Source organism: Saccostrea cucullata, unplaced genomic scaffold (genome assembly GCF_032062105.1).
Source record: "Saccostrea cucullata isolate Sc308-1 unplaced genomic scaffold, CSIRO_AGI_Scuc_v1 ctg65, whole genome shotgun sequence".
Classification (NCBI taxonomy): domain Eukaryota; kingdom Metazoa; phylum Mollusca; class Bivalvia; order Ostreida; family Ostreidae; genus Saccostrea; species Saccostrea cuccullata.
Genome location: NW_026938807.1, coordinates 238,340 through 265,782, shown reverse-complemented (window position 1 = coordinate 265,782; position 27,443 = coordinate 238,340). Strand labels below are relative to the sequence as shown.

General features: G+C 33.0%; 1 protein-coding gene across 1 annotated transcript; it reads right to left on the bottom strand.

Annotated features, from left to right (window-relative positions):
- Positions 1-1,237: 1,237 nt before the first annotated feature.
- On the bottom strand, positions 1,238-22,823 carry LOC134251420 (uncharacterized). Its single transcript, XM_062733829.1, has 31 exons — positions 22,751-22,823; positions 20,186-20,308; positions 18,658-18,794; positions 16,585-16,687; positions 16,246-16,340; positions 15,870-16,112; positions 14,819-14,974; positions 14,168-14,516; positions 13,428-13,457; positions 13,116-13,204; positions 12,637-12,870; positions 10,814-10,984; positions 9,767-9,921; positions 8,786-9,470; positions 7,863-7,959; positions 7,144-7,406; positions 6,646-6,817; positions 6,372-6,467; positions 5,665-6,255; positions 4,983-5,534; positions 4,853-4,888; positions 4,502-4,667; positions 4,173-4,371; positions 3,816-3,920; positions 3,447-3,680; positions 3,244-3,364; positions 2,890-3,010; positions 2,636-2,678; positions 2,517-2,541; positions 1,927-2,250; positions 1,238-1,705 (listed from the first exon to the last, which is right to left on the bottom strand). The coding sequence occupies exons 1-31, from the start codon at positions 22,821-22,823 to the stop codon at positions 1,698-1,700; spliced, it is 5,796 nt and encodes a 1,931-aa protein (XP_062589813.1). The 3' UTR covers positions 1,238-1,697.
- Between the last annotated feature and the right edge of the window lie 4,620 nt (positions 22,824-27,443).

Genomic DNA, 27,443 nt, shown 5'->3' with positions numbered 1-27,443 from the left:
AATTTGTATTCCCTATTGTGGCCCCGCCCTACCCCCGGGGGTCTTGATTTTAACAATTTAGAATCTTCACTACCCCAGAATGCTTCCACATAAGTGTAAACTTTTATGGCCCTGTGGATCTCGAGATGAAGATTTAAAAAAAAAAATCCTGTATATATCTTTGTAAAACTTGGATTTCCTATTGTGGCCCCGCCCTACCCCCGGGGTCATGATTTTAATAATTTAGAATCTACATTACTCCAGAATGCTTCCACATAAGTGTCAACTTTTATGGCCCTGTGGTTCTTGAGAAGAAGATTTTTAAGTATTTGTTCTATATATTTCAATGCAAAATTTGCATTCCCCATTGCAGCCATGCCTTACCCCCGGGGGTCATGATATTAACAATTTAATATCTACACTACCCCAGGATGCTTCCACAAAAGTTTTAGCTTTCCTGGCCCAGTAGTTCTTGAGAAGAAGATTTTCAAAGATTTGTTCTATATATTTCTATGTAAAACCTTGATTCCCCATTGTGGCCCCGCCCTACCCCCGGGGGCCATGATTTAAACAATTTAGAATCTACACTAACCCAGGATGCTTTTCAAAGATTTTTCCTATATATTTCTATGTAAAACTTTGATTCCCCATTGTGGCCCCGCCCTACCCCCGGGGGTCATGATTTGAACGATTTAGAATCTACACTACCCCAGGATATTTCCACATAAGTTTCAGCTTTTCTGGCCCGGTTAATCTTGAGAAGAAGATTTTTAAAGATTTTCCCTTTATATTTCCATGTAAAACTATGATTCCCTATTGTGGCCCCGCCCTACCCCCGGGGGCCATGATTTGAGCAATTTAGAATCTACACTATCCCTGGTTGCTTCCACATTAGTTTTAGCTTTTTTGGCCCAGTGATTCTTGAGAAGGTTTTTTAATGACCGCACCCTATTTTTGTCTTTTCTTGATTATCTCCCCTTGTGAGTGGACTAAGAATTCAAATTTCCCGTCACCCAAGGATGCTTTGTACCAAGTTTGGTCAAAATTGGCCTGGTGGTTCGTGAGAAGAAGTCGAAAATATGAAAAGTTTACAGGCGGACGGACGGACGACGGAAAAATGTGATCAGAAAACGTGATCAGAAAAGCTCACTTGAGCCTTCGGCTCAGGTGAGCTAAGAACAATATTAAAAATACATCATAAAGTAATACCATGATAATACATGTAGCACTGTAAATTAAGTCCGATCTTGATCCTTGGTTGATCACTGTATTTTAAAAAAATAATGCTCTTGGTGCATTTTGCCGTCGTAAAAATATTTTTTAAAATATTTACTTGAATCATAGAGTAACAAACACTTTGAGCGTGTACAGAACAGAATATAAATGAGCTAGCGGACTATAAATAAGCTATATGATAAAGAGTTTAGTATTATAGACTGCTTTCTTTTTAAAATCATATATTTTTGTAAATTTTCATTCAAGTCATAATGTTAGAGACTTCAAGATTACAAGCTTGTGCAAAAATTCTAATACATAAACTGTGGATTTTATTCAATTAATTATGCTGCAGCTGTCCGATTCATGATATATTTGCATCAATGGCCAGTAGTTTGTTCACGGCCTATCGAATGAAAAAAAAGTTTTTTTTCTCCACATGAAGATTAATGCTGGATGGCAATAGCAGCAGCTTCTTTCTGGTTTTCACATTTTTGGTTTCGCTACAAATCTAAAAATAAATTCAATAAATAAAAATAAAAAAAAAATGCAGATTCTGATGCATGTAACGCAAATGAATAGAATAATCACATTCACTTTTTATATATTTAATAGTCAACAAAAGAAACCAGATTTTATAGATTATGTTAATGGCATGTTTTTTATTATTATTATAAATGTTTGTACAAAATAAGAAAGTTATTTAAACAAAACTTTTAAAATGTGTTGTACCTGGAATATAAGGCAGGTTATATTCTCTCAACAAAGGAATCAATGAGAACACGCCAGTCTTCGACTTTAACCCTTTCAGCCATGCCGACAATATGGCCAGACATTTTTCTTGATCAGAAATGGGGACCTTGGTGATTCGTCTGAACAAGCACCTGTCCATGTTAAAAACATACTTCCGGTTCTCAACAGAGATAAAATAGGGAAGATGGTGGTCTTCAAACGTGGAGGTGTAGGTCACTTTGCATTTCTCTGCTAAATCCCGCCAGTGTTTCTGAACCGCTGCATTTTGGCTCAACTTGCTTATTTCTCCCACAAATTTCCACTCTGTTCAATAATATAACAATGGTAAAATATTAACAAAACCTAGTAAGTAAAACATTTTTTTTTGTTTTAGATGTAAGAGCCCAAAAGAGATATTTATGCATTCAATTGCACGATACCAGAGGATGAAACTATGCCGTTCAGCTAACTGAAATATGACTGAGTGACAGAACCCTGTCTTCCGCCTCAATTCCAGACTTTTCCCTCAAGATTCAGTTAACTGAATAGTACAGTCTAACCAATAGATGATGTCTGAATCAAAAATATACCTTGCGTCGCAGGCTGTAGTTGCCCCTGTAAAACACAGACATACATATTTAATGTAAGTTCAAAGATAAGAAAGAAGAAAAGTCCAAAGCTGAGTGAAACTGAAAATTAGAATTCCTACCCAGGGTAGCAAAACTTCCTTGACACATATAGCTGTGGGTGTCCTGAAGCACAGAAAACGATGAATAGCTGAATTAATTTTGTACTGGTTATACATGTTTATCAGTATTTATGAATCATTTTTAATTTATTTTGTATTCTAATACATTTTGAAATTGTACAAAAATTCACAGTTTAATTCATACAAGAAAAAATATATTTGATAGAATATAGAGATATTAAAAGTAAGATGTAGAATACAAATGAAGCATTTACTTCATGTTGATGAGGTGAAGACACAGTACGATTCGATCAAAGTCCAGTTCCACCTGACATTCAGTCTTTTTCCAAAGAGCATTCTTCTCACGAATTAACACCCAGAACTCTCGTGTCACACCTTAATGAGAAGAAATAATTGTTTCAGAACTTTTTTTTCTTACTTTTTTTGCAAATCTGAGGAATTCTAGATACCTGTCTTTATGATTTCAACGCAAAATTTACTTGAAGAAAAATAATATAATGTTCAAAACTGTATCATTACATATCTATCCACCACAATGTTTAACTCAGACACATTGCATGCCCCTGCATTCATGTATAGAAAAAAATAATTAAAAAAATTAAACATACTGTTAAGAGTGTGTGAAGTAGGCTGATGTCTCAATGGCAAACATATATCTATTGTGCCACTAATTTTTCTTGTAGAATAGAGCTGTAATATTGGACATAATGCGGCAAATGGTTTCTCCACCTGAATTAATGAAAGAAGGATTAAACAATTATAGGAAAAAAACCCAAATTCAAACAACTTTTCCAGCTTCTATTGAGCATACCATAATAACGATATCCCCATTTTCTTGTATAGCGTTTGCCGATATAGCAATGGCTATACGTTTATCAGACCGGAGTCGAATGCAGTGATCAGTTTTAAAAAGCCGATGACGTTCTAAATCAGGAAATGTGTGCAGCTCTCCGATATCGAGTTTTATAGATTCCTGTCGATGTACCACAAAACAATGAGAAGGAACCGAATGGAACTTGCTGCAATACACTCCTAATGATTCTTCCTGGAAAAAAAATTCGGGAACCAGTTTAGATCTGACATACAACCTTAAAAGGCCATTTGTTCACTCAGTCCACAAGAAAAATATTTAAAGACTTTAGAATTATTCGTTATAAATTATTTTTTTTAAAAATTCAACCTCACGTAGGAGCTTCGTCTGCCATGACCTCATGCTGTCATAGCTACAATGGACGATATCTTCCGGCATTATATCACCAGCCTTAAATGTTATTCTGGAGCCACACTACAAAATGTATAAAATAATTCATTTATCTGTCAAATACTGTAAATCACTATTTATTCACAAGAACTTTATTTTCGCGTAATTACGCGAGACAATTTGCTCGCGAAAATTTCATTTTCGTTTTCGTGAACATTTTTTCTCGCTAATAAAGATTCAATGACTATCTCGCGAAAATAAGGTGTCGCGAAAATTAAGTGATTTACACTACACAATTTTTGGGGATCATAACAAAAATAAAGTGAAATCTCTTACCTTAGCTGTGTGTAAATTGCCATTTATAGTAAATTCAAACATTTCAGTCTTTGCACAATCACTGTGTGGAATTTTGAATCCACTAAGGATAAATAAAGGCAGGGGGACTTCGTAACAAATGATCTCGGGAGCATCTCCGGGTCTCAAGTACGGGAGGGTAAGGACTATCTTCGTCGATTTCGTCATTTGGTCAAAAAATCTGAAAATAATATTAACAAAATTGTAGTAAGTTCTAGAATACTAAAATTCTCACATTGCCTAAAATCAAGAATCGTATAAGCGTACATTATCATTTAATTCGTCAAGTGAGTCCTAGAATTTGGTAGTACCTGTACTGAATGTCGTTGTTGTGTGCGGTTATACAGCACCCCAGAAGTTTTCTCCTTTGATCTTTTTTGCAGATAAACATCATCGCCGATGCAGAAAATGTCCACTCGATTTCTTCCTTCGTGATATCATTAAACTTTTGATCTATACAATCAATCTTCTTTTCTACTTTCTGAAATGGGTGACACATAATTATTTGTAAATATTTTGTTTGTACAATCTGTCTAAGAATGTGCACAACACTAAAGTAAAAATCCAAAATTTAGGAACAAATTGTTCTTTTCAAAATACTTTTGGTTTGTTTTAATTTGTTCGAAATAGAATCCATGTTGACAATCAATATTGTGTAAGACTTGCCTTATAAAGAGCATAATTGTTTTTACTCTTTGCTGAAACAAAGAAAAAACACAAATTAATATATGCAATTAATTTTTTTGTCTTTATCTGAAGTCACACCTAAGGCGACAATTTAAAAAAACGTACGTGATCTTCTGAAAATCAGTTGACGCAATGCTTTATCAACTCTCCACCAAAAGTGATCGTTGAGTTCTTGGTTAAAAAGTTGGTTTTCTGTGGCCTCCTTGTCGGTTTGTAAGAGTTTGATGTAATAAAAGTTCCATGTAAGTATTCCGATAAAAAGATTGATTCCAATCATTGACACTGTGAAGGCGAACAAACTGACAACAATTTGCGCTTGCAAAGACGACATGTCCACGTTAAAGCGGAAGGATATCATGGACAGAAGCATCTGAAACAAAGTTCCTAACGAGGCATCCATGCTTTTGAAATCGGAAACAGTCCTGCCTAAAGTAAGATAAAGATACGAAGCAAACGCCGTCAAAGAAATTGACAGCAAAATGCTGTAAGAAATGAGATCTGTTCTGGCTTTTGAGAGAGACTTTTCCAAGACAAACAGGTGGTAATTAAAAGATAAAGGCTGCAATAGCCGAAGGATGACTAAGAAAAATACACCAGCTAGACACGAGCGGTAAATTTCGTCGTATAATTCCACTTCTTCAAACGACACAAAAGCTCCTGCAAAGAAAAGAAAAAAAAGCCTTTAATTCTGCAAAAAAAGACATCTTATACAGGACATGCAAAGTACTTCCTAGAGCAACAATATACTGATGGATTGGAGATGCAATAGGAATGGAAAAGAACTAACCGTTGCTACCATTGATGTCGTCTACTGCTTTGATCGTCTTGTCGATTCGAATGATGAAGAACACAAAAGCCGACAAAGCCAATAGTATTTCTGCTAATGTTATCCACATACCAAAAGTGACGAAACACTTTCGCTTCAATTTAAATACCTTTATCCCAAACAGAACCATTTTAGTCAAGATTATAATCACAAAGACTATCTGTAGACAAAGAATGACGTAGTCCAATGCATACACATACGGGTATAAATTGGAGGATTTTGATATTGTTGTCATTGTAATAGCTCCATACTCTGAAATCTCGAAAACGACCTTCAAATGTGTAAATAGTCGGCTGTTAGCATTGAACGTATTTGAATCTATGAATACTGCCCGAGTGTTTCCATCTATCCATGTTTTAGATCTGAGCATATTGACATGCTTGATAACCAAGGATTGCTTTGGACCCAGCTGCATTTGATATCCTCCGCCACCGTAATACGCATATTTTCCATAATATGAAAAAGATTTCAGTTCCTCGGGGGATTTATATTGAAAGCTGTAGTCGGTTATTTCGTTTTCATCAAAACAAGAAGCGTTGAATTTTTCCCAACCTGTGAATACAAATTCATGCGGACTGTACATTGTATTAAATTTTCTTCTTGTTTCATGATTTAAAGTTTATCAGAAATCAATCTCATAGAAAAACTCTCTCATATATATTTCTCACCTGGACAAAAGTTTTCAGTGGATGCTGTTTCGATATCATAATCATTTGTGCACCTTGTAACAACATCCTGAACAACCTTCGGTCCACTGCAGTTTCCTGTAGAGGGACATTAGATTGTTAGAATTTCGATAAGGAAATTTGATTTCTTTTTTATATCTAGTAAGATCAATAGATATAACATTTTGTAGTTCAAAAAGTTGGAATGTTTACGATTTTTAAAGAGAACTTGATTCAAGTAATTGTTAAACTAGTGTTGTTGAAATAGCCTACTTACCATAGGAGCGAACTTGTCTAAGCTGAATCAATGACATTCTATAACTGTACTCATCATAAGTAAACCTTTGTTCATACGCCGTCCTCAGATCGTCATTCACGAAATATTTGGTCCAAGTTGCATTAATATAGTAGTCGGTCAGCCAAGTCCAGATGTCATCTATCGTGGTTACCTTCAAAATTAAAATGGTCAAATCCTAAACATTGTTACACATTTATGGTAAATAGTTTAGCTGTTTTGTTACTGCACATACACTTGATTACCAATTGTAAATTCTATATAAGCTTGAAACTCAAAACATGCAGGTCATAAAAATTGGTGAGATACACGGGTACTTTTTTTTAAATGCATTAAGATGAAAATAAGAAAGAGAGAATACAATGTTAATAGTTTTCTTTTTCACAAGTTGAATAAGCTATGGCAAATATGCACCAATTAAATATATATTGATTTTATTTCTCTAAACAACAACAACAACAACAAAATATCAGCTTATACCACAAAACTTCTATTGACGGAAATGGTCATAGACTCGTTCTGGCGGAAAGCCGTCGTCGTGGTGACGTGTGAGCAGATCATAGCGAGGATAAATATATATAATACACACAGAAGGAAAGACTTGAACTGTTCTACTAATTCGTTGTCTAATTTGAGTCTCTTCTTTTTCATCTGATTTTTTCTGGTATTTGCCTTTGCGATTGGACAAGGGTGGTAAACGAGTTTCGCTTCCACCTCGTCCGATTCCTCCTCTGCATCGTCCTCTAATAAAGGAAAATTTAAAAAAAATGTTATGACATTACCTTTTAGTAAAGAAGAATGGACAAAAATATTATATAATTTTTAGAATTCAATTTTCAATTATTTTAAACGATGATTTGTAGAAAAACATTCTAAAAGGTAAGTACAAAAAAACCTTCCACATCCCCATTCCGTATCAAACAAACAAATAGGAAAGAAATAAAATAACGCAAAACAAATTCATACAAATAAAATAATATTTTTTGAAAAAAAAAAACTGCATAAGCAGCAGTAAAAACAACAGCAACAAAGAAATTATTTAAAAATGATATAAAGCATTAAAAAACAAAAACAATATAATAAATCAAGAACAAATAAAATGTAATATAATATTCTTCATGTGGAAAACGTAAAGCAAGCACAAAACATAATTAGGTTTATAAAATGTAATTCCCTACCAGTATACATAAAAATCACACCTTTTACATATACATCTTGATATGGATTTCCTACGTCTGAAAGGATTTCTTTTGATCTTTGCAGACAACATGCAATTAAAATTGCAAATAGGAGGACCTGAAATGTTTTGAATTCAATGAGTCACATATATTTCGAAAGAATGGAGGCGTGCAAGACGAGGACAATCCCCCGCTCTAAGAAAAGACATTTCTCAATTCTAAAAGTTTATGAAAAGTTAGATTTTTCGAAATTATATGGTCAATATCATCTTTTACATATTTAATTGTTTTTATTGTCTTAATATTTTCTTAATACTTTATTTTTCAGTCGTGAAAACGCTTCAAATACGATTCGAACTCCCTCCATATCGCAGGGTTTGACCAAACGCATTAACCACTATGCTACGATGTATATGTGTTATCGATGCTTGTCAATGTGAGACAAATGAACGGGTTTGTTGAAGCGTATATATTTTTTTCAGAAATATTCGATTTTCATATAGAATAGGTTCAGATTCTATTTTTTTTGACAAATGAAATAGATTTAACATTTACGTTACCATCATTTTAGCATTAACGAAGAATGGAAACTTGACTCATTCATGTTCAAAATTCTTTTTTTATGGCTTTAGTAAACCCATTTTCAACTTTAGTAAACCCATTTTCCACTAAATATGCTTAACTGTCAACTTTGAAAAAATGATTGTCAAATGATCTCTTTCAGTAAAATAAAATGGTAAAATGTTTTGAAAATGACATTACTGAGAATACGATATTAGAAAAATATCACTTTACCGTGAATTTTGAAAATAACAAAACATATTATCTCAGAGCGGGGGAATGTCCACGCATTGAACGCCCTCTTTCTTTGAAAATATCAAAGATAACAAAGAAACTAAGAGAGACATGAATGATGCATTTAAGGATAGAAAAAAAAACTCCACCTTGATTGGTTCCAGGATAAGGACGCCCAAGAGAGTTCCAAACACAAACGACATTAACCAATCATTGGTCTTATCAGTTCCGAACTCTAACGAGTAAAGAAATGTGAATGTTCCACCAGTAGCTATGCAGAGACCAATAAGAGCATATGCAAAAAATACACTCTGCCAAGGAAGAAGGAGTCTCCGTTGCTTGTTTTCCATTGCTACTACTTCTGATTTTTCAGGGTCGGAAGTGTTATTGTTCCCTTGTTTAATCTTTCTGTTTTTAAAGATTGCCACTATAATTATAGATGGAACAAATGTAATCAGAGATGACATAAACCCTACGTACAGCTGTTTGTAACTTAATTTGAACGGTCCCAGCTCCACAGTTCTGATTTCACTGACTGTGTCTGGATCCTTGTCCTCCTCTGATGGCTCCTGATTAAACCACATCGCCGACGCAACCATTGACAGGAACAGAAGAGCCATTAGCGTCCAGAGTCTTTGAACCCTGGTAAATTGACTGTAGTTTGGACGTTTGGAGATAGAAAACCAAAGGTGATCATCAAAGAACCCCTTTCTTGTTGTTTCTGTGAAAATGGTTTCCCTGACAAGAAGACCCTTTGAAAGAGGTTCGAGAACAGCCCACGTGTCACAGTTTCCATATTTCTGGGATATCCATTCGCCACAAAGGAATGTATAGCTTCAAAAATTAAAGGAAAAAGTTTAAAAATTGTTCATTAAATTCAATCATCGCTATACATTTATTATATAAGACCCTAAGCTTTGCTAAAATAACAACAATTACCATTATTTGGTTAGAATTACCAGTTAGAATTTATTAATATTTTTGCAAAAATTACGTTAAGCGTCATAGATTTATTTTATAACCCAATTAGTGTTAATGCAGTAAGTAATATATATTTTGTAATTGATTGCTCTAACAGAAATAAAATTTATTGTCGGAGAAGACATGTTGCATAAAAAATTATCGGTTACCTCTCTTTGGTAGTTAGATCTATTATGACAACTTTTGACAACATCCAGTCCGGGGAACTTCCTTTGTTGTCAGTCCATATTGTTATTCTTTTTAGTTTACCTAATTCATCGTCTGTCGACATTAAAAAGTTGCTGCAGGTGCCTGCACCAAAATTCTGTTTAAAGAGCATTAAATGATTAATAACTTATACATTTATAAATATTCGATATTTGATATTAAAATGCAATTACTTATATTAATTATGCTCAGAAACATTTCTTACTTTTTTTGCAAGTGCATGACTTTTCATTTGATACAAGTAAAAAACCATCACGGAACAATAAAACAATCTATAAAAGGAAATGATGGAAAATCTCTTAATTTAAAGTCCCACCCCTGCTTAAAATCCTGTTTTGAATTACAGTAGTTTCACTTAGAAATAAATATTTGGTTTTTTTTCCACATTTATAGAATATAAATAATCATACAAATCAAGTAATCTATATCCTATAGGACTAACGTATTTAACCTTAGTTATTACGTTTTATTTAGGTTCAAGCTGCACTGCAGGACGTTTGGACCAGTCCTTCGGATGGAACAGAAGGTGATTCCACGAAGGAGATCTACACTACTCAGAGACCCGAAGTACAAAGTACAGGTTTTAATGTGCAGACCTCCACCGACATCACAAGTTTTGGAAAAAACTGCAAATTTTGACCTGCATTTGGCAATCATAGCCTTGGAGCACTTGGAGTTCCCTTTGTGACATGCGGCGTCATGTTATATGATTTCATAAATTCTTTTAGAGAAAAAACGTTCTTTCCAACGTGGGCAACAGGAGAAATAAATTGTTCAAACATTTAATCTTCACTTTACATAGGCGCCGGAAGCAAATTGAAAATGAAAACGGGGGTCTAAACCAACAAAAAAGGTACAACCCAATTTTCAATGCCTATATTATGTATATATTTGCAAAAAAAAGTTTTAAAATCTTCACCCCCCCCCCCTTCAAATGTATGTTTTACAAATGTAAAAAATTAACTGATTTTATGGGTTTATTAAATCACCTCACGTTGTCCGTCAAACAGTATACGGTCTCCAGTAGAACCCTTTGACCCCTCGAGGACAAAGTAAGGGGTTGATGTTAGCATACGAGATGATCTGATGGCGGTAAATACAGAAATTGTGTATTTATACGTGTCTTGTCGCTTATTGTCCGCCAATGGCAAGTAATCCCACTGAAACATTGAAATTTGTTTATTAGCATTTGTGTAATAATTAATGAGGCTAAACCAAAGAATATGCTAATTTATTTCTTTCGATGTTAAAAATAAAGAGTATGTTTATGCATAAATGTTTGATTCCAAAAATGCTTAAATGTTCAAGTACTACATGCATCATATTTTTGACATATATTAAGCACATATGTCAAATAATCCTTTCAAATACTATGCAAAATTTATCAAGTCAGATCAAAATTTCATTGTGACGAACCTATTTTTTGAAAATGATTGATCTTTACATTAATGGTAATCTAACAACAAAACTTCATGATAAATGTGCTGACTTAAACTTTTCAATAGTCAACTTCCCTTACTTATACAACCATATACCCTTGTCATTTACTGCATACGGAGTTAATATCTCTCAGTTGATCCGATACGGAAGAGCATGTTCTATGTATGAACACGTTCTAAAATGAGGTAAGTTATTGACAAACAAGCTGATGAAGCAAGATTATCAGTAGTCTCGTTTAAAGTCATAATTTTGTAAGTTTAATGGTCGATACAATGACCTAGTCAGCAAATACAATTTTAGCTGCAGATCTGTAGCTCTCCGAAAATATATTTTGAGAGACCGGAGAGCTACAGTGTCACCCACTGAGAAAACTGTACATTTATTGCGCACAAAAAAGTGCGCTGTTTCTCGATTTATTTCTCCATGTTTTAAAAACTGTCCCTCAAAATATTACTAACCGTGTGTTCCTAACATATTCTTTCACTGTATCCACAACAAAATATTCCTTATAATTCTTGTAAATAGCCCTTCTGGGACTGAAATTGAGATCATAGAAAAATTCGTCTATTTATTCACACACAATACGCTTATCGCAGATGTCAATTACGAGAGTACCTGATGAAGGAGTAAGGAATATTTTGAAATTACGCTTTTTCGCAATTGAGGAAAGAATTTGGAAGAATTAATCCAAAACTAAGCGCAGCTTTTTGTGCGCAATAAATATACAGTTTTTTCAATGGGTGGCATTGTAGCTCTCCGGTCTGTCAATATATATATTTCGGAGAGCTACAGATCTGCAGCTAATACAATTTATCATGAGGTCAAATGCTGACTGACTTTTTTTCATATTGATTGTTAAGCCATTATTCACACACTGAGTTGTCCAGGGATTCCCGTTATTTCCCGATAATGACAAGAAGCACACAGTGGACATGACCGGTCGACTGAGCTCAAATACTGTTCGTTATCTCCTTATGTTTCATCTTTCTTATACCTAAGCTCATCAGTTTTGTATGTACAAGATAAGCTGTGAAGAAACAAAAATAAAAACCTCTACATTTAAACAAACAAACAAACAAACAAAAAAAAAACAACAAAAAAAAAAAATTCTTTCATTTGGGTGCTTTGAATATGTTTTATACGTATATTTTCATATGGTAAAAAAACTATTAACTTCATATAAGAATTTGCTTGCTATAAATCTTTATAATAATTATGTGATTTTATCAGACTGAAAAATTCATATTTTAAGATATACAGTACTTTGAAATATTTGATAAAATTTTCACCATGGAACGAACTTTCTTAAACACCCCCTTACGAACCACTTTAAACACGTGTTATTTATTTATGTCTAGATTTTTATACTTACAATTAAGTGATCACTTATGTCCATTCTTCTAAGAAATATAGTCAAAATAACAACCAGTACAAATAAGATCACAAAAATGACGAGAACGTGTGGGGTGAGCCTTAAGCGCTCCAAGAAGTTGGTAAAAATGGCCTCAAAATCAATGGTGGCTGGCGGAATGAATAGCGTGTTAGATGCAAAGGTTCCGAAAAAAGTGCTCTTGAATTTAATATCAGCTCCTTCCGCCTTGTCAATCTTAAATGACATACACAGAGTAATAATTATTTCAAAATTCAGAAATAAAAAAAATTAAAACAATGTTTTGTAGCTTTCCTTATCCCTTCTGTAATCCATGTAATAATTTATTTCTTATATTTATTCCCATTGGTTCATTGTTGTTTCAATATTGTTTTACGTGAAGTTCAACACATTTATTATGCAAAGAAAGTCTTCATCTATAGAGAATTGCAATGTTATATGATTTTTGATATTATAAATACCTGTGCTGAGTTTGAATCCGCCCACGACGTACTGCCTAGCTGTGACAAAGTAATTTCCTGCACACGGTACTCATGGACATTTGATAAAGCTGTTTTAAAACAAAGAAAATCTTTGCTTTTGCTTTACTTTTTTCTATTAGTTTATTTTTAATAAAAATAGACTATTTTGAATGAAAATTTAATGTATTCATCAAAGGGTAGTTGATTTTTTTTGAAAATAATGAACACAATATTTATTATGTATTTTTTCTTCCATTTTTAGTTCTACAAACTGGAAACTAGAAATAAATGTAAATAATATAATTATCTCACCTTGTCTTTTCTTACGTTTTGCTACGTCATCTGTAGAAAATAAAAGTATACTTTCTACTCTCGCTTTTGATAGCAAGAACAACGACTAAGACGTTTACCAACAATATTGCAGAAATAAATATCCTTATGATTTAAAACTCACAGCTAATTATATACTGTTTGAAACACTAGTTTATGCTTTGTGATACAACATACGAGGGCTGTTCAATAAGTAATGTCCTCGGTGCGCCGAAAGAAACAAAAAAAAAAACCTTTTCAATGATTTAGTCTTACTGGTTTCACTTAATTATTCTCTTTAAATTAAAAACATGTCCCTAATATTTTTATCCAATTTCTGATTGTTTTTAAAACACATTTTTGAGTATGGCCCTTCATATACTAGAATATGGCAGGTAATTCATGTCTAATTCATGTCTACGCCAATAACTCAATGCCCAGTGATTCCGCTAAAATTTGAATACGCCAATTTATGTACACGTACAACATTATACGCTACTGCAAAGGAATTTACAAGATAAACCATAAACTTTACAGCCGTTTTACACAGTGTGAACGCAAGGAGCAAAACAAAATTTTTTGTAAAAGTTGTGTATGGGTATATATGTGACGTCAATTTCACAATGTGACGTCACAAGCAAAGGGCAACAGTCCTCGTATTTCTTATTCATTTGTACTTTTTACTCAAATCAAATGTTTCGTTAACAAAGCTTATCTTTTGTGCCTACATATTAGATTATTACCTTCACATTGAAGAGTAATTACAAGGGGGTCCATATAGCCACGCTTAGCATAATGTGTATTGTATATCGTGATCTGTAGTAGCTGGTTGTCAAAATTAACCGGAAGTCCAAATGGTTTTGAATCCAGAATCAGGTTCCTACCCTTGGTTTTGACCACAATGTCACGCTTTATTTTGGTGGGATATCCAATGGTTCCATAACGACCATACAAAGTACATTTTGTCAAGGATTTGATTTTAATTTCTAGAACAAAAGCGGAGTACGTTTCATTCTTGAAAGCTACACATGTAGATCGGCCATCAGACAACTTGTTCATGTCCTCCCAGGTGTGAGTTGCTGCCAGACAATACTTATTTAATTGATATTCAAAACACATGACATGAAATTGGTAACATATGCATGGTAAGCAAAATGTTTGAGATTTTGGGACGTTGAACACGTACCCAACTACATATCTCATCCCAGTGAAACTCTGATAAAAATACTTTTTTTCATAATTAGAAAATGATAAAATCTGTTTTTGAATGTTAAACCAAGTTAAACAAAAATATCAAAATCAACCAATTCATCTTCACTTTTAATCATCAAGGAATCTGAATAAAATGAAATAAACTTTCAGAAAAAAGTAAACAACATGGGAGATAGAGGTACCTGTGTCATATCTACTGACATGTCAACAGGATCGTCTTTATCTCGGAGGTCGATGCGTTTTCCGTTCTTGTCTGTCACAACGACTTTGATTACTCCTGAGGCTACAGCGTCCATGTTTTTTACAAAACCATACGGGCTTTTATGATACGTCAGCACCTGTAAATATAATAACGAACAAATACAATAGCTCACATTTTATTTATCAAAACACATCGAAAATGTATTTCAATGACGATGCTATAAGAAAAATGTAAAGGAATAAGTTATACACAGCATTTTCGTTGTAATCAATTGTCAAATACTTTGTTATATGTTTATAATTAAATCGGAAGGGTTTATCTTGTTCTGTATATAACGCCATAGTTATAGCTGCTTTTCATAAATTACCGACTGAGTAGTATAATAATTGACTTTCAGAAACATTACCTTTAGTTGTATTTTGTTATACTATTCAAAATCACATTATATTTTATATTTTCAAAGGGGTAAAAAGTAAAACATCACCCTGAATTTGAGGTTTTTTTTGATCCATTCTTATTTTTCCAACGTAAAAAATAATTAAATCATTTGTTCCCTGTTCCATTCGATAGTCGGGCTTGTGCAGGTGAACATAGCTTGGTAATGATTTTACACTTTTGTATCACAGCTAATCAGAGAACTTTGAATTATTCAATGATGGAATATAAGAAGATAACAGACATGTACTCGAAAATCCATTAAACAATGTAAATCAGGAGCAAAGCAAACACGGGCCTCCAAAACCTCAGAATTGGGATCAGGTGCCACTGAGGAATCTTGTACTACATGTGCCAATTTAAATATTGTTTTACATAAAAAAGCTTGTGCATGGCCATTCAAAATTAGTTGAAAAAATCATCTTTCTGCAAGTAAAGTATTTCACACCAAGTATTAAGTATTTCATATAACAGGATGCTGGTGACATACTCAGACACGTCTTAAAGGACGTAATGAAATACATTCGAATGATAATTTTACAACAATGAGTTAAATTTTCTATTTGAATTTACGTAGACAAATAACCGATGCATACACTAAGGACAATTGTCCTTCCGCCTATAGTGTCTTGGAATGTCTCCCAATAAGGCAGCGTGACAGATCCATACGCAGCTTCGAAAACAAATGGTAGATCTTTCCCCCTTGACTTGAGGATCGTGAAAGAGATGGCGCTGTCTTTTTCAATTGTTTTCATTTCTCCCTCTTCAACTCTCGTCATCCCCATTAAGCTTGAAATCTGTACAAGGTTATCCTCGGCATACGAGAGGAAGCTGGAATACTGAAAAATGTTGTTTCAGTTGACTTTCCTTTCATATCTTATGAAATATATTTGAAAGAAAAAGATTTTTTTTTTATATAATTGTAAAATAAGCCAACTTTAATTAATTTTTTTTATTTAGAAAAAAAAATACCAAAGTCGCATTGACACTGCAATTTCGGGTTTGGCCCACACCACAACCTTCACCGTTCAATATCGTGACAATCGTCGAAAGTATCTCTATATAGTCTGAAAACAAAAATACTTATATAAAGAGTACGAAAAACTATCAAAGTTATGACATGCAATATTAAGATAAATGCCGTTATAAAGAAAAAGTATGGTTAACGACCGGTCTGGACGGTAACTGGCGTATTATGAATATCTCAAACGTTGACTGCATTGTTCAATAAAATGATTCATGACAGACATATACTGTAATTATTGTAAAAGGTAGTCAAAGCTACATATATATGTCTTCAAAAGATCATACCCTCTGTTAATGGCAGGAAATCGGCATTTCTCATTTCCCATTTCCTTCTGGTTTGGTTCCTCAATTCAGTGGCAATTTTATCCAAGATCTCATTTGTATAGTTCTACCAAAAAATAAAAGTAAGTCCCTTTGTGTTATTATCTCAAATATAATTCCTCAATTGCAGTAAACAAAATTAATGTTAATCAGTTTTCCCCTATAATTAATTAGATTCTAAAAACACATCACTAGCACTTTCAGAGTTTGAAACATGTATATGCTAGTATTTTTACTGATATTTGCATTCTCGAATCCAGAACGGTTGAAAATATTTGAGGATATGGAGATAACGAAACAGTACTCAATATCAAAGAGAATAAAACAGTACAAAATAGGGGTAGAGCAAACACGGACCTCCAAAACATCAGAGATGGGATCAGGTGCCATGGAGGAGTGAGCATCCCCTGCCGACCGGTCACACCCGACGACTTTACTTTTCTGGTTCCCAGAAAGACGAGCTAAAATGCAGTGTCGCCGAAGGCGACTTCAATATATATGAGATTGCGTGAGAGGTCGAAAAAGAATTAAAATACGTGTATTTTGACCTTTTAACCCTAATTCAATTGATTGTATACTGTTTAACGTCCCTCTCCAGAATATTTCACTGATATGGAGACGTCACCATTGAGAGGCCTGTGCTCGGCACTTACGGCCTTTGAGCAAGGTGGGATCTTTATCGTGCCACAAAAAAAATACGTGTATTTTGACCCTTTAACCCTAATTCGAATCCACGGTTCAAAGTTTAGTTTACTCCCATTCTCACACGTATAATTCATCATATTGGCAACATTTCTTTTTAATATTTTTGGGAAGGGTAAGAATGGTGGGATGCTCGCTTTGAATGATTTACTTCCACTGTGTCGTTCGATCCTCGTCATAAATATGGCATTATTTCTGAACTAATAATCTTCGAAAATCACTTTAAAAATAAGTTCAGTGTAGTTGTTATCACAAAAAACCCTCGTTGCTGAAGGATCCAGAGTACCTTTTTATATTTGAAGCCCTACGCCGAAATAAGGTGACGTCTGAATGACGTTTTTAACTGTTAGACCATTATTTTTACACTAAATTTTCTATGGATTTTTCTGTTTAAAAGTTTCTGCCAATGAGTCAATTATGAATCAGTAATTGATTAAGATTTTCTTTCTCTTTGAGGATTTTGTGCTTTTGTCCAATTATATATAAATAAGAGTTGTTTCTCTTTCTCATGATAAATAATGGGAATTTTATGAAAATTGACAAACATGATATTAATTTGAAATCAATCACTGAAACATGACTACTTTGGGAAAAAAAATGAACTTATATTGGCGGCGAACCAATGCATTTGTTTGTAAGTCATTTTCCATAAAAGACTGCAGTTCTCGGGAATCAGTAAAACTGGTGTAAAAATATGTTGAAAAATAATGTGCAACTAATTTTCTACATTTTGATCTTGAATTCAAAGTGAAGAGCTTTACTTATCTTTTCAAAATCAATAAATAAATTAAATTATCTTTCTGTCAGTGTTATACCGATTGCACTAGCCTAGTTAGTTTTTTTTCTTTTAATGCACCAAACTATAAACAGACGACTAACATAGGATTTTCAGCTCGATACCCCTGCATTAAAAATAAAGAAAACGCGTCCTTTGGAAAGAATGGTTATTTCCTCCTTCATCGGTCGAAATTCCTGGCACTCACCTTCGGCAAATAACTTATCTACATAAATGAATTCTTGAATGGCAGCTTAAACAACATAAATTAAAACAACGTACACATTTATTGCATTAGCACAATTCTTTGACAATACTCTTTGTTCATTGTCTAAAAAAATAGATAAACATCCAATTTTTTTTTAGACTTTTAACTCAGTGATTAATGTAAATTAATGTAATAGGAGATGGAAACACTATTGTATATTCTCTGTAGATGCAAGCGTAAATAATACATGAATATTTAATTGGTAATCAATATCAACAAAATGTTAAGATAAAATACAGTAATCATGCTCAAAAGTTCGATACAACAATATCACTTTTTACTGATTTCTTACCACAGTTTTAATGAGCTCATAATCGTAGTTGATGTGTTCCTCTAGAATTAGCTTAACTTTGTCGACATATCCACTCGCTGTCACGTTGTTATACCCCCACGTATTGTTTAGTTCATCTCGGAAGTCTTTCATGCCGTCTGCAACATAATTAATACATGTACATACAGTGAAACACAAACTGCTTTCCGAAACTTTGATCATGCTGTAACTAAGTTTATTTACTTGTGAACTTTTAACTTTGTCATTTCCAAATCACCTTTACACTAAGGCAAATATCAATGAAAAAATTTACATAAGCGTCAAGACGTGAACTAAATTTGTTGCAAAATGAATCCTTCAAAAATACTTTTGGTCACGTTATGATTTCTGATATACTGAAAAGTTTACACAAAAGGGAAGATGTTTCCTCTTCAACTAACAATATTTAAATGTTAATAAATCGTTTTGAAAGGAATTATTTTCTTGAATATGGATCGTCAACATAAATGGCTAACTTACAAGGTACATTTGTAATAAGTAAACCTTAATAAAGACAAACATAAGTTTTGCGTTTCAATCTTTATTTCTCCTTGTTTTAACCATGTATTTAACTATCAACTGCACATAATATTTAATTTTACAAACTGGTTTGGTTTCTCAAGAGCATAATTATTCTTATTACGATGAAACTATATAAGGCAGGGAAGTACTAGTAATTCACAAATCAGTCCTTCAAAGCCTTTCAACACTTTTGCTTCATGCGTGATAAGAATCGAAAAATTATACTTATTTATAACACATATCTCATTAGAATTTCACTTACACTTGTGATTTTTTTTACTTTACATAATGTAAACTTATGTAAGGTAAAAATTTGCAAAAATATCAGAACTTCTAAAATAAAGTGTCTTTGAAATACCATGCACACACAAGAGGCAAACAAGAGAGAGCAGAAGTGTTCATTTTGTCATAAAATAACTTAATTTTTACACGTTTAAGTTATCACTATTTGCCCATTTACCCTATCGAACGCTATATGTTGGGTTTTGCTCGTCATTAATTATCAATCAGCTTCAGATTACTTGTACATAAAATCAGAATGATGTAATTTTGGAGTTGATCAATCGCAAGAAACGAACATCTAATTATCGATCTTTATTGTGGAAGGACCTGAGTTGATGTTAAATATATCATGAGGAATGTTGACAAAAAGCATAGAGTGGTCATGTGTCTTGATGCTCTAGAAGTCTGATTTTATTTTAGATTTTTAATTATCCTTAAGTTCTTTTAAGTTTTATTTAGAATCCTCAATTGATCAATCTAAATAATTAGAAATTTGCTACAAACACTTTCTCCAGAAAAAGAATTACACAGTATATTGCATTTTGGGGTTGTTAAGGTCATTTTAATATATTTCCTGGCAAAAATCTCTTGGTGGTATTTTGAATGACATATTTAATACCAATGGTTTTAATTATTTGACAACGGATTGTTTACCCAAAACTGTATAACATGTCTGTACATAAATCACACCAGATATTATACTCACTTTTACTACATCGACTCCCAACAAATCCCACCGAACACGTACAGGTTGCATTAGGTGAATTAGTGCACGTTCCACTGTGAAAACAAAATCCTGAAGAACATTGCACCGATTCCACCACCGGGTCTAGAAAATAAAACAAAAGGTCGCCACATATTTCCATATATTTACAAAAAAGAAAAAAAATAGCAAAAGATCCACGTAAATATATACATACAAATTGTAACAAGCACAAAAGCAACCGTCACTCCAATCTTTATCTGAAAGATAGAATTAAAATTTAGTTAGATAAAAGGCGCAAGCCCTTGAAAGGGAAAATTATTGAAAAGTATTGTCATCAACCTTATTTTTTTCTTTCTTTGAGGGCTTTATTTCATAGATCAAAATCATTGAGATAGTTATATATAGATTGAGCTATAACACTGACATCGTTGATTAAAATGAAAGTCAAATGTTTTGCGTTCCTGTTTAAGATTCTTAGACACAGATTTGATCTTAATATTTTCTAAAATTTTCTGTAAAATATCACGAATATATATTGCTATAGCATTTTACACGAAAACATGATAAAAACTTATCTTTCTAGATATTATTGGAATTAAAAATCCCGGGACTCAGAAAACAGAAATTCGAAGTTTCAATAACTGCGAGAAAAAATAAGATTTTTGTTATATTATTGTATAAAATGCAATAGCAACACATAAGTCATGAAATTATGAAGAATTTTTTTGAAATCTTCAAGTCTGTGCCCAAGCACCTTTAACTTAAAGATTTGACGTGACTCAACACAAGATCATTTCAAAGTATTATTTAGAGTACGAGTTTCCTACTGTATCAGAGATACAGGGCGGGGCTTGAGGCGAGAGCGATAGCTCGAGCCGGGCCCCGCCCTGTATCTCTGATACAGTAAGAAACGAGTATTCTAAATGACTTGTGACATGACCTTTCCAAGGACCTCACTAATTTACATGCGTATTTGGGTACATACCTCCCAACCAATCAGATGATTTTGCAGAAAGTTGATTTAGTATCCCATTTTAAGCATTCGCAACTGAAATGCCGAGTGTGATGGACGTGCAGGTATCTATCATTTTAAAATTAATTAAGGGATGCATAAATTAATTTGTTCTCCAAAAATTTTATTTAGATTTGATTGCGCAGGGTTTTTTTTTTCTCTATGCAGCTTTTGCTGACATTTTTTTTTCAGTTTAAGCTACGATTTAATGCAAAACATTTTGATAAGAATCATGTGGGAATATTTTTGAAACAAAAATGCTTCGGGAGATCGTAGATTCTGAGAGAAATGTCCGACAATGTCCTCCACCGGTTGTCATATACAAATTGAAATAAGCAGATGAAAGGAAAGGGGGGGGTATTTTACGATCATGTTTTCATTAAAATGTAGAGTAACTATAAAAAGGGGAATACAGCACTCACTAGTGCCCCCATCCCACCTCCTTTGAGTTTTTTTTCTTTTTCGCTTTCGTAAATAATTTTTTTCCTAATCTTGTATACATACGTTTTTTAATTCGTCAACAAGTAACGAAATGACGCACATAGGTGTTGGTTGATTATAAATATAACCCCACGGAATACGATTTTCCGTTTTTTTTTTTGGGGGGGGGGGGGTCAAAGTAATAATTTGTGAACTTCCCCACTCCCTCCTTTCTAAAATTTTTGAATCCGACAATAATACCTTTACGTTGTAAAATTTTATTCTTAATTCACCTCAATTTTTGAGTAAATACTAACAGTTCTATGGCGAATTGAACGATTGGTATGTCTGTATATGGATACAGCTTTCCGTCATCGCTAAATATATACCGTACTGTATCGTTGATATTTTGCAGATACGGTACAGTTTCTGCTCATTTGCATAAGAAACGCCCACAAAAAGTGTTCTGTATCGCAGTTACAGTATGCTTGACTTCAAAGGAAAACTCACCGGGTCATGTCACAAGAGATCTTTACAGAAGGGCATTAGGATTTTTCGAACATCAGATATGTGATGAATTTTGAAATATAGATAAATATATTCCCAAATCCAGTTTTTTTTGCCTTTTCATTGCTTTATGTGTGTTTTATACTGATTAAGAACATGTCGTCACGGTCACGAGAAGTTCGAAGTTGGTTGCTTGAAGTTGATAACATCTGTGTATGATTTTGTCGCTGAAATACAATCTGAATGATATGAGATTTCGAAAGCGTTATTGGGCTATAAGACTCTGGCTTATATTGAGCAATTCTATTGTTGATTAATAAAATATGTTTGCTATAAAAATGTTTATAAAATGCTAATTGAGAGCTTTTCAAGCAATGAACTGGCAATGTTGTACTTTTCTCATTGATTTCCTGAGCGAGGGGAAAAGAAGCCGAAAATATGGACGGCGTGCTTAGGTATCAATTTTCACTGTGCTCGATTGTTAAGTTGATAGTTGCTTACTAATCTAACCAATCAATGTAATTTTTAAGTATCATTTGCACTGTTTAATTAAATAGGAAAGACAAATATAATAGTCAATAAGAGGGGGAGCTGACAATGAATTTAAAAAGTTTAAAGTTGTTTACTTTTCATAATTATGTCTTCAATAGCCCGACCAGACATTGGTTCTGGCATGGATGGTTGTTTATTGTATGACATTGTTCTTACTTAACGGACCTTAGTTCCAGTCCTTAGATGCCCTTCAAAATACATTCATGGTTAACATGAAATTTTCTGTAACTTGATAAAAAGCATTTTTAGGATAAAATTATTGATGTGAGAGTGAATGTACAAGCTTGTGGACAATCTTAAATTCCATCACCTAACTGAACACAGGTCTTTAGCATCGTAAAGGGTCATATCTTTTTCATTTTTAAATTAATAACAGAGATATGAATACAGCTAGAATTTTATGCAGAATGTTGGGATAACAATAATATAAATCATGTACACAACAAGGAATGAACCCGTGGAACCTACAAAGATAGTATCCCATGCCTAGGAGACTATAAGACGAATAGACATCACCTGTCAAGCCGACACACCCGATACAGTATATTAATCTGGTATGAAAAACGTTCAGCAACAACAAAAAAGATTCAATATAGGTCTTATTTACAAAGAAGGTCATTATAGCACTCGTAAAATTTAAAAATTGTAGAGGTCCTTGTCACATCCACGTACTTGTTATTAGAGTGCCTCAATGTAAGAAGTATATTACCCAGAAAATGTCCTTCCCTAACCAATCATTTGGAAGGCATAAGCACAATATGCATGTGATAACATCCAGGTAAATGTCACAAAGGATGTTGTTAATTAGGAAGTTCAGTATCTTTTTAATAACAATATTAAGGTAAAATGTATGAAGAAGCAGAACGTGTAAAAAAAAAATAGATGTCCAATCCCCAGATATGAAAATTTCAGATGGAACAAAAACAATGAAATTTGTTTCATAAAACATATGGAGATAACAAACAGTATTCAAGATCAAAAGTCCATAAAACAATACAAAACAGGTGCAGAGCAAACATGGACTTCCAAAACATCAGAGGTGGGATCAGGTGCCATGGAGTAGTGAGCATCCCTGCCGACCGGTCACACCCGCCGTGTGCTATTTGTCATGATCGAGAAATAACGGGAAAATCTGTCATCAATTCAGTGTATAAACTAGAGGTACTGTGAGCAATGAGCTCACGAAATGATACCCCCGCCCCCCATCTGAATATAATGGGAGTATCCATGTTTTGTTGTAGGAAACCCAAAATATGTGTCAGATCAAAAGTAAAATAGAAGCTGCACGATGGCAATATGTTATGAAGATTCTGTGAAAGTTTCATCAAATTTCATTCAGTGGTATGAGAGGAGTTTGGATTGGAGATGGATACCCCAAAGCGTAACAGACAAGCGGGCGGACGGACGTACAGACGGACATACCGATTGCTATATACCCTCCCGCTTTTCAAGCGGGGGTATAATAATGGACTAACAATTAATGTGAAAAACGTCAGTCAGCATTTGACTCTATGATAGATTGTATTTGCTGACAAGGTCATTGTATCAACTGTAGAACTTACGAAATAATAACTTTAAACGAGACTGCCGATATTCTTGTTTCATCAACTTGTTTGTCAATAATTTATCTCGTTTAAGAATTTTCAAACGTAGATCATGCTTTTGCGTATTGAATCAACTGAGATATAAAACTCGGTATGCAGGTGATGAAGGTATATTGCTGCATAAGTAAGGGGAGCTGACGATAGAAAAGTTAAAGTCATCACATTTATCATATAGCTTGGTTGTTAGATTATCATTAACGTCTTTTCAAGTAAGTTATCCAAATATGAAACAGATTTGTCAGACTCTGTGGTTTCTTTTATCTGAAGCTCACCAGAATATATCGTATCGACATAAGAATGGAAATTATAATTAAAAATTGACAATACGTCGTCGATATATCTAAATGTTGAGTTGAAGGCCACAAAAAGTGATTTCTTCTTTTCACGCACAAGATTTTGCACAAATTCTGCTTCATGTTAATACAAAAAATAAGGTCTGCTAAAGACCGGGCGCAATTCGTATCCATGGGAATTCCAATAGATTGTCTACAAAAACTACATAGATATTGTCAATAAGAAACTCAAGCATCTTTTTATGTCAACTTCAGAGTACTTGTGTGTACAATCAGAATGTTTTTAATGAAATAATTTTGAAAATGACCAATGACTAGGTAAGTAAATTTACAAGTTCCATATTTATTGAAAAAGCAGCTGCCAATGATATCAAAACACGCCTGGAAAAGTCGTAAGTTTGTAAGCTGTTAATTTTGGTAAAATCTTGTGATTGTCTAAAAGTTCCTTAGAATTTTTAAGTATCCACATCTGATTTACACCACTTCTTGAATATATTGTTGCACAGTGCTCTTGAAGTTTCTCCTTCACTACTATTACTATCTGAGTGAGGAGTAAAGAAAGAGAATATTTACTGGTACCCGCTATGTATCTTTGTTTTTAAGGTTTCTAATGAAGTTTAGGAATCCAATATGTATATGGTAGTTTAAATTCATTTTGGTTCTTTGGAGTCTTATAAGGGTCAGACGATTTTAAGAGATAAAAAATTAAATATCGATACACCCTTTATTGATTCTTTTAATATTTACTACATTTCTACATTGATTTTTTTTTTTAATTTTTAGAATACCTTAAAACACCAGTAATATATTTTGACCATTGCGTTGATTGTTTGTAAAAAAAATTAACACATGTAATTCATTTCTTTTAAGAGATCATTACTGTAGTTCTGACGAACAGGGAACAGTTTCGATTCAAATATTGTCTTGGTTTTATTTTTCTAAAATATGGAAGTGATGTACGAGATAAAAAAAAATCATCCTTTCTGAATCATTGAAATTCATGCAGTAAGTTTCGTGTTTCATCATTTTGTTTGTCAATATTTTACCTCGTTTTAGAAATTGCACAGACGTAGGGCATATCCTTACATATCGAAGCAACTGAAAGATATAAGCCTCGTACGCAGGTAATGAAGGTATTTGCTTCATAAGTAGTGGAGGTTGACGATTGAAAATTTAAAGTCATCACATTTATCATAAAGTCTACTTTTTAGATAAATATAAAGGTCTTTTTCAAGTAAAATATCCAAATATGAAACAGATGTGTCAGACTCTATGGTATCTTATTTCCAGCTCATCAAGAAATATCGTATCGACATAAGAAATGTACCATTGTTAATTGACAATACGTCGTAGATATGTCTAAATGTCGATTGAAGGTTACAGCAAGTGTTCTCTTCTTTTTAGATTTAAGATCTCGAACAAATTTTGCTTCTCATAAATACAAAAAGAAGGTCTGCTAATGATTATAGACAATTCTTTGAATAAAAAATATTTGTCCGATATGGTAACGTTTGTGTTCTCAGAAATATCTTCTCAGAATCAAATCGAAAATTGGTATTGTAAATTTTTTATATCGCAAATGTATAATTATATCTTTTATGTAAAACTTGAAGTGTCCAATAACAGACTGCATGTCCAAATTTTGTTTAGAATAAATTACCCCGTCCTCTCTTCATTTTTAGTATTTATGTTAAACCCTTTTTATTAGATAATATTTATGACATAATTGATATTTATAACAAGCATCTGTCAAATACCAGGTAACTAAATTTCTTTACATCCAATGCAGGGTTGGTGAATTTTGAAACAATTTTCCCAAATAATTAATGAAACAAGCATTTAACATTAATAATTATCTATTCTTTAACGTTTAAAAATCGTTTTATTTTTTATACAAGTAATTTAAGACAAATATAAACTGCTTGAATTTAAACTTCTTTTGCTTTTTTATGTTTTTTTTTTGTTTTGTTTTGTTTTTCTTCTTATTTTTTTTTTTTTTGCAATATAATTACACATACACTTAGAATAACATACCATAATCCGGACGATTCCCAAATCCCAGAAATAATTGGAAATATTAAACACCAATATTTCAAGTGTAACGACAAACGTTACACAGAAGGAAAAACTTAGCACCTGTCCAATTAACAAAGAAATACTTAGTTTAAATACCAATGCTAACGCAAAGAGAAAGCAATACATCGATTTGAATTTAAATGAATGTCCTCCTCTTATTAGTTAACCTGAGCAAGAAAGACTTGTCTCATATCTTTAAACTGTACCTATTTTTTCTGTCTAGTTAAAACTTTAGATTTGGAAAAACGACAAAGAATCTGATTTTTTTTAATGCAAAGATATACTAAATAGTAAAGAAATAGAAATTATAATGTAATCGAATGGTTTATTTTAATTAATGCCCATAATTGTTGAATTGGCTCAAGGATGATACTTCAGACAGATTAAACGTATTAAACATTTGATGCTTGATGTAGAGAAAATAAATATAGTGGTTTGTTTGGAGTTTTTTTTAGATAAAGAAAGGTTAAATCAAATTGAAAACGAAATCGTCTCTTTTCTGTGAACAAACGAAAAACGATTTTTCCAAAACAATAAGCAGAGACCCTTTTCTTAAATACTTGTAAAATATAGTTTTAACCCACAAATAATATTTAGTATGTACTGTACGGTAGAACAGAGATATGAGTTTACAATTTAATTGAATGAAGGAAAACTTCCAAGGTGAGCCTTTCATTCACAGGACTTGTGTTTTCTAAATTAACATGAAATTGAAAGCATTATAATTAAATTGTTTACTTAAATAATAACTAAATCCATACAGTTTTGTGTAACTCAAATTGAGATCTCCTATC